The following is an 8,631-nucleotide window of genomic DNA, read 5'->3' as shown; positions in this document are numbered from 1 at the left end:
GGGAGGTCACATCACATCGCTCTTATCTCTATTAATAAAACACAGACCTGACCGGAGAGGTGAGGAGGATTCTGGGAGGTCACATGACATCACTCTGATCTCTATTAATAAAACACAGACCTGACCGGAGAGGTGAGGAGGATTCTGGGAGGTCACATGACATCCCTCTTATCTCTACTAATAAAACACAGACCTGACCGGAGAGGTGAGGAGGATTCTGGGAGGTCACATGACATCACTCTTATCTCTATTAATAAAACACAGACCTGACCGGAGAGGTGAGGAGGATTCTGGGAGTCTAACATGATATTCCTATTGGTTCCTCAATACAGAGATTTCCTCTTCTGAAGTCAGGTGATCATATGACCATCACAGTGCCTCCATGTGACTCCCTAAACCCTGAGAGACACAACATGCAGAAGATTCTAGAAGTCACCAAGAAGATGATGGAGCTGCTGACAGGAGAGGTGAGCGGTGCCGGGAATTCTGGGACATTCTCCAGTAACAGACAAGGGATGTGTCTGGATGGTGACTGTATCATTGTGTGTGTCAGGTTCCTATAAGGTGTCAGGGTGTCACTGTCTATTTCTCCATGGAGGAGTGGGAGTATTTAGAAGGACACAAGGATCTCTACAAGGACGTCATGATGGACAATCAGCCGCCCCTCACATCACCGGGTAAGAGGAGACTTTATTGTAAAGGAGAGAGCAGTACGGAGGATCCACCTAGATCCCCCATCATCTGATAAACACATAGAAACAATGGATTCAGTCAGTGTGTGTGTTTCCTACAGATGGATCCAGTCATGGGAACCCACCAGAGAGATGTCCCCGTCCTCTGTATTCCCGGGATTCCACACAGGAAGGTCACACCATCCCTCACCATCATCAGGTAGATGATGACAATTATTGGTAGTTGTGATTTATACACAGCATGTTTGTTACAATGAATGTTTTATTATATCTTTCAGAGTGGAATCCTCGGGGATGATAATATTGATGTTAAAGAAGAGTATAAAGAGGAGGATGAGGAGTATGGAGTGATGGAGGAGTTTTCAGAAGGACACAAGGATATGATGGAGCCACCTAATACCAGGAACCCACCAGAGAGATGTCCCCGTCCTCTGTATTCCCGGGATTCCACACAGGAAGGTCACACCATCCCTCACTATTACAAGGTTGGTGGGATGGAGAATCTAGAACATGGACTTGTAGAGACTATGGGCTCCAATCACAAAGCGGTATCTTCCCGTATCCCAGTATGTAGTAAGATGCTGCATGCTGTTTTTTAGTAGTGAATCCTGCGGGGAATTTACCACTGGTGTCCATAGCAACACTTGTAAATAGCTTGTTGTTAAGGAGAGGGCAGCTGCCAGTGTCCTCAGCAACCAGTAAAGAAGGAGCAAATGGCTGCCACGTTCCAGGTCTGGTATGGATTTTGAGGGGAACCCCGATGCCAAAATAATATAAAAAAGTGTAGGTTCCCCTCCAAAATCCATACCAGACCCTTAGTGAGTGCCCACCTTCCTCAAGAACCATACCAGGCCACATACCCTCAACATTGGGTGATTAGGTGGGTGCTTCAGGGCAGGGACGCTCTGCCCTCCCAAAAGCACCTTGTCCCCATGTCGATGGAGACAAGGGTCCCTTCCCCACAACCCTGGGCAGTGGTTGTGGGGGTGTGTGGGTGGGGGATTTATTGGAATCTGGAAGCCACTTTTAACAAGGAGGCCCCCAGATCCCGGCCCCCCACAATGTGAATGAGTATAGAGTACATAGTACCCCTATTCATTCACCAAAAAAAAGTAGTTTAAGAAAACACTGGAAGTAATTTTTGACAAAACAAAAATAAAGAACAATATCCCCTGATGTAGATCCATCGATGATCCAATCACAATACTCGCTGTCATCGCTGACTCAAATAAAAAACAAAGCTCCCCTCCTGCCGTCTGACAGCTCCACCGCCTCCCACTTCTAAATAAACTAAGGAGCGCCAACACCCTGTGACATCACTGGGTGGCCTTGCCCTCTTGTGACATCACCAATACAACATGCCCTGGTCAGTGACGTCACAAATACAACATGCCCCGGTCAGTGACATCACCAATACAACATGCCCCGGTCAGTGACGTCACCAATACATGCCCCGGTCAGTGACATCACCAATACAACATGCCCCGGTCAGTGATATCACCAATACAACATGCCCCGGTCAGTGACGTCACCAATACAACATGCCCCGGTCAGTGACGTCACCAATACAACATGCCCCGGTCATTGATGTCACCAATACAACATGCCCCGGTCAGTGACGTCACTAATACAACATGCCCCGGTCAGTGACATCACCAATACAACATGTCCCGGTCAGTGACATCACCAATACAACATGCCCCGGTCAGTGACATCACCAATACAACATGCCCTGGTCAGTGACGTCACCAATACAACATGCCCCGGTCAGTGACGTCACCAATAATACAACATGCCCCGGTCAGTGATGTCACCAATACAACATGCCCCGGTCAGTGACGTCACCGAGTGGCACCGTCCCTTAGTATATTTAGTGGCAGGAGGCAGCAGAGCTGTCAGACAGAGGGGAGTCTTCATTGGGAGCGGAGCTTTTCTTTCCGAGTCAGCGGTGACAGCGAGCATCGTGATTGATGATGGATCTACACCGGGGGGACATTTTGCTTTATTTTTGCTTTTTTAATAAAGGACTTGTCAAAAACTGCCTGCTGTCTTTAAAAGAATACTTTTTTGGGGGTGAATAATTAGGGGTACCATGTACCCCATACTCATTCACATGGGGTGAGGGATCTGAGGGCCCCATTGTTAAATTTTGTAAGTCCTCTGCCTGCAAACCCCAACAGCCACTAGCCTGGGTTGTGGGGAAGAGTCCCTTGTCCCCATCAATATGGACAAGGTGCTCTGGGGGAGCAAAGCCCCCCTGCCCCAGAGCATCCACTCCATATTAAGGGCATGTGACCTGGTATGTTTCAGGAGGGGGGGTCGCTTGCTTGTCCCCCCTTTCCTGACCTGCCAGCAGCATGCTCAGATAGGGGTCTGGTATGTATTTCTTTCATTTTGACAAGGGGTCCCCCTCAAAATCTATACCAGACCCGGGAGGGTGACCCCACGCCATTTTCTTAATATTTTGTTGCCACTCTTTACCAAGCAGTACACATTTCCTGAATGCCACATGTCTCCACCACTAATTAATGACCGCATGCATTTCATTCTTTATTTCCTTCTGTGAATGTAACGCCTGTTCATGCGGTATTTACTGAGCGTGTTCAGTGTTTGTGGTCAATACCGCAACACGGGATAGGAAATGGACAGTTTCAGGATGGCATGCGGTATTTAGGGGAAATGTACCCACATATCACATGTGATCTGCTTCTGTGAAGGGAGACAATGTGTGGATTTTGTGTGTGATGTCACAATCATATATCTTACATTTTACAGATGATATTTTCTCTCATTTCCTTGATTTAGAGTGGAGATCCAATCGATATAGAATTTGAGGTGAAAGCAGAAGAAGAAGAGGCGTATGTGAGGGATGATCAGCAGTCTATGGAGGAGGATGGAATAACGGGGACATTTATAGAGGAGGACACTCCTACAGAGATCAGCACAGGTGGGTCATGAACACTAAATCCATTCCTCCACCCATACTGCTCACTGATTGGTCCAGAGTAGGGCGGGGACTGGGTGATATCAGCCTGTAATCCCCTGGTCACTTTCCTGAGCTGTGCTCCCCATCCTGCCTGATGTGGGCGGAGTCCTGGTTTGGGGGAACCAATCAGCTCCTGTCTAGTAATCCTCTTTGTCTTTGTATTTTAGTCCATGGCCTGGAGATGAGGAAAACCTCCGAGGATTGTCTCACTTTGTCTCCAGACTGGAAAGTAGAAGATGAGGACATCACACAGTATAGTCCAGGAGAAAACCCGGCTCCCTCCAATGTCCATCCGGCACCACCCAGTGTAGATGGACCATCGGATTCCTCATATCCTGAGGAGCCTCAGACTGTGCGGGACCGGGCCGGCCTTCCAACAGTGGAGAGTCTCTCCTGTACTGAGTGCGGGAAGATGTTCCGTTCTAAATCTTATCTCAATGTGCATAAAAGATCTCACACGGGGGAGAAGCCACATTCCTGTCCTGAGTGTGGGAAATGTTTTTCAGTGATGTCCAATCTTTACAGACATCAGAGATCTCACACGGGGGAAAAGCCGTATTCCTGTCTTGAGTGTGGGAAATCTTTTTCTAATAAGTCATATCTTTTCACACATCGAAGATGTCACATGGGTGAGAAGCCGCATTCCTGTCCTGAGTGTGGGAAATGTTTTTTAGACAAAGCTAGTCTTCACGCACATCAGAGATCTCACACTGGGGAGAAGCCGTATTCATGTCCAGAGTGTGGGAAATGTTTTTTATCGAAGTTCCATCTTTTTAGACATCAGAGATCTCACACGGGAGAGAAGCCATATTCCTGTCCTGAGTGCGGGAAATGTTTTTCAGAGAAGTACAGTCTTTACACACATCAGAGATCGCACACGGGGGAGAAGCCATATTCTTGTCCTGAGTGCGGGAGATGTTTTTCACAGAATTCCAGTCTGCACAAACATAAGAGATCTCACACAGGGGAGAAGCCATATTCCTGTCCTGAGTGTGGGAAATGTTTTTCAGAGCATTCCAGTCTGTACAAACATCAGAGAACTCACACGGGGGAGAAGCCATATTCTTGTCCTGAGTGCGGGAAATGTTTTTCAGAGAAGTCCATTCTGCACAAACATCAAAGATCTCACACAGGGGAGAAGCCATATTCTTGTCCTGAGTGCGGGAAATGTTTTTCAGACAAGGCTAGTCTTCACGCACATCAGAGATCTCACACAGGGGAGAAGCCGTATTCCTGTCCTGAATGTGGGAAATGTTTTTCAAAGTCATCAAATCTTTACACACATCAGAGATCTCACACTGGGGAGAAGCTGTATTCCTGTTCTGAGTGTGGGAAATGTTTTATAGAAAAATCAAAACTTGTCAGACATCAAAGATCTCACACGGGGGAGAAGCCATTTTCCTGTCCTAAATGTGGGAAATGTTTTTCAGAGAAGTCCAGTCTGCACAAACATCAGAGATCTCACAAGGGAGAAGCTGTATTCCTGTCCTGAGTGAGGGAAATGTTCCTCACTGAAGTCCTGTCTTCCTGTACATCAGGGGTCCCACACAACCCTGGAGGTGTATTAGTGCCTTGAGTGCGGGAAATGTCTTCTAGATGAATGTTGCTGGACATCCCAGCTCTCATGTGGGGAAGAAGCACACCCTGATATACACCTCAGATATACTCCATGGCTGATCTTCATCATGGAAGAAACAGTTCATAAGGAGATCAGAGGTCCCCAAAGACATGGATGAAGTGTGGGACCGGGTTGGCCATTGATGGCAGGAGAATAAAAATGGAGTCCTGCCCTGTGATTGGCTGAGTACATTTTGTGGTGGGAGATTTCACAAACACTTGGAGGTCTATGGAGAACAATGTTGAATGGATGTGACCGGCATTCTCCAGCTGGGAGGAGTTTTGGCCGTATTTTATTTCTTATGATCATTGGCTCCATCTAGTGGCCATAATATCATATTGGGCTAGTTTTACTGATGGAGAGATTTCAGAAAAATCACCTCATTGTGGCCACTAGATGGAGCCGGCGATCATAGGAAAGCACTGTGTTACTTACCATAGGCCGGATGTTGTCACAGCTGGAGGAATGATTGTCTCATTGGTCCAATGAATGTTCTATAAATAGAGCCCTTGGTTTCCTTCATCAGACAAGGCAACATACTAATCCCTGAGTTCATACTCCCGCACCCTGAGGTCACGCTTCCGCACCCTGAGGTCATACTCCCTCACCCTGAAGTCACACTCCCGCACCCTGAGGTCACACTCCCGCACTCTGAGGTCACACTCCCGCACCCTGAGGTCACACTCTCGCACTCTGAGGTCACACTCCCGCACTGAGGCAGATAAAACTTTATTTTGGTGGTATTTATTCACTGCTGGAATTTTTTTTTTTTTTTGCTATATAAATGAAAATGTCCAAAAACTTTGAAAAAAAAGTGTTATAAAAAAGTCTTATAAAATGTTGCAAATAAATAATCTTTCTTCATAAATTTTGGCCAAAATGTATTCAGATATCTTTTAAGTAAAAAAAAACAAATTAGTTTATAACCAAAAATTATAATTAAAAAAAAAATTTACATTTTTATTTTTTTATATTATTTATGTTTTTTTACACCCTTAAAGGCTGTAAAAGCAATAATTTCTCCTCTCCGGCTGCATTCCTGCAGCCATTGAGAAATACTGTGAGAGCTGTGATTGGTCCCAGCTTGTCACATGGTACAAGTCTGTTGGGAATAGCCCTGTACCATGTGACCTCGGTGATCATTCACAGATTTCACTAGTAGTAAGCAATGATATCAGGAAGTGACATTCTCCTTACTACTATTCATGCAATCACTTATCTTCAGTTCACTGGCCTTCCCAGTGAATGGCTGTGCAGGGAGGGGGGATTTCAGGACAAGTCTGATGATTGGAGGATAGCAAACTGAGCTCCCAGCACAGCTACAGAACTGACCATGCTGAGCTCTCATGCCTAGTGTGGTCAGTTTTAATAGGAAATCAGAGGGACTGGCAGGATCACCGGGGATCTCACACAAAGGAAGCAATACAGAGAGAAGAGGAGACGTCTTCATACCAGGACATGGGACAGCCGGCACAGATCAGGAATAGGACATGTTGGAGGAACATATTCTTTGAAGGAGAAGTTCAGGCAAAGCTCTTTTGTCTGTACTTCTCCTGTGGATCAGAGGAGTGCAGTTCATTCTGAACTCCTGTGACCCGTTTTCAGGTGAAGCCCGCTGTCAGCTGACGTCACTCAGCCGGTCCAGTCTGGCGAAAGATCCCGACATCAGAGTCTCGACCAGCCACACCCTCCCCCTCCACAGCCCAGTGAGTGTGGGGGGGCAGGGCAGAGAGCGGTGACTGACAGTCATCACTCTCTGCTCAGCACAGCTGTGAGAACTCATGGTCAGCAATCACGTGATCGCTGAGTTCTCACACTTGGACCCGGCGGGGGATGGGTGCAGCATCCACCTAGGGGCAAGGATGATTTTACAAAGTCAATAAATAAATGCCATACTTTTCTGGCCTTTAGATGGCGCTAAGTATCATAGAAATTAGAACCATCTTATTGCCAAATGTGGTATTCTCCATTTTATATCCATGGAAACCATTCACCCCGCCCAGCACAGAGCCTACTCCCTCTACTCCCCCCATCCCATTCACACAGAGGGAATGACAGGCACATTCACCGGGTGTATTGCTGTGCAATTGTTTTATGAACAGACTCCTAGATGATTACAGCTACTTATATAGGGCCATCAATTTACATATTTATTACCCATCAGTCCCCGCCCCCGAGGAGCCTATAGTCTAAGGTCCCTAACATTCATACATACACATACTAGGGGCCAATATGGACAGGAGCCAATTACCTTCCAGCATGTCTTTACCCACGCAGGTACCTGGAGGAAACCCATGCAGGCACAGGGAGAACATGCAAACTCCAGGCAGGTATGGCAGTGGTTGGGATTCAAACCAACAACCCCAGTTCTTCTAGGAGGAAGTGCTAACCATTTATATGTTTCTATAAAGGTGGGAAGTATGTAGCAGTGAATAGACCTCCCAGCAATGTTATTACCAGGCTGCAGCTAGGGGGCGCTCTAATGTGTACAGTGTGACCCCAGCAGAGGGATCCCATCTAGCCCACATTAACCCTCTCACTGCCAGAGCTGTTTCTGCATGATTTTGCACACATGGGAAAATGCAGATTTTGGGCCTGAAGATGAGATAAACCCCCAAACATCTATTATTAGAGGCCCTGGAGAATAAAGTTTTGGTAATTTTGGGGGAATTACGGATCATCATATACTAAGCAGAATTTGGATCCCGGTGGAGAACTTTCACCTCAAGAAATAATGAGGGTGAGGTCAGCAGAGGAGCCCATAGTAAAGGAGGAAACTCTGAAATGTTTTCTTCAGAAGGTCGGAGTTTACTGGACAAGTGAATGTAAAATACACCATCAACGCGTTTCATGGCTTCAAAGTGTCACTTCATCAGGACAGGTGTAAGAAGACGATATAAAATAGGGAATGAAGTAACAGTCCAGTATATGGTATTATAAAGACCCGAGTCACATACAATTCATGGACAGGACTGAGATTTATAGCATTCAGGATTTGTATGATGTTAGACAAGGTGAAGAGATACATGGAGAGGATGATCAATACATGGAGAAATCAATCTATTCTATCATAGAAGGGAATCAATAGATCAATCAATGACATCAACCAATCAATAAGATCCATTTCATGGGATAGATTTATCATTCTGTGCACTGGTTATGTTGGAGGATCAAACCGTGATCACTGGATATTGGAAACATTCCTATTGATCTGATGATTGCCGGCATGGATTCCTGATTGATTATTGCTGGGAATAAAGTCCAATAAACACGCAGATTTGATGGGATTATTGATAGAAAAATCTCTTCATATTCCATGGAATAAATATGTGTAG

At 46.0% G+C, this 8,631-nt stretch overlaps 1 protein-coding gene across 1 annotated transcript; it reads left to right on the top strand.

Annotated features, from left to right (window-relative positions):
* Nucleotides 1-3,849: 3,849 nt before the first annotated feature.
* Nucleotides 3,850-6,164, top strand: LOC149462502 (uncharacterized). The gene has a single exon (XM_089676792.1). The coding sequence runs from the start codon at nucleotides 3,860-3,862 to the stop codon at nucleotides 5,168-5,170; it is 1,311 nt and encodes a 436-aa protein (XP_089532918.1). The 5' UTR covers nucleotides 3,850-3,859; the 3' UTR covers nucleotides 5,171-6,164.
* Nucleotides 6,165-8,631: the final 2,467 nt, after the last annotated feature.

This window comes from Staurois parvus, unplaced genomic scaffold, assembly GCF_062004578.1.
Source record: "Staurois parvus isolate SC_StPar_1 unplaced genomic scaffold, SC_StPar_1.0 ptg000174l, whole genome shotgun sequence".
Lineage (NCBI taxonomy): Eukaryota > Metazoa > Chordata > Amphibia > Anura > Ranidae > Staurois > Staurois parvus.
Note: the sequence above shows the minus strand (reverse complement) of the source record. Positions and strands in the feature narration are given on the sequence as shown.

Bases quoted from the DNA above. Each gene is read 5' to 3' on its own strand.
- LOC149462502 (XM_089676792.1), top strand. From the start codon at position 3,860: ATGAGGAAAACCTCCGAGGATTGTCTCACTTTGTCTCCAGACTGGAAA.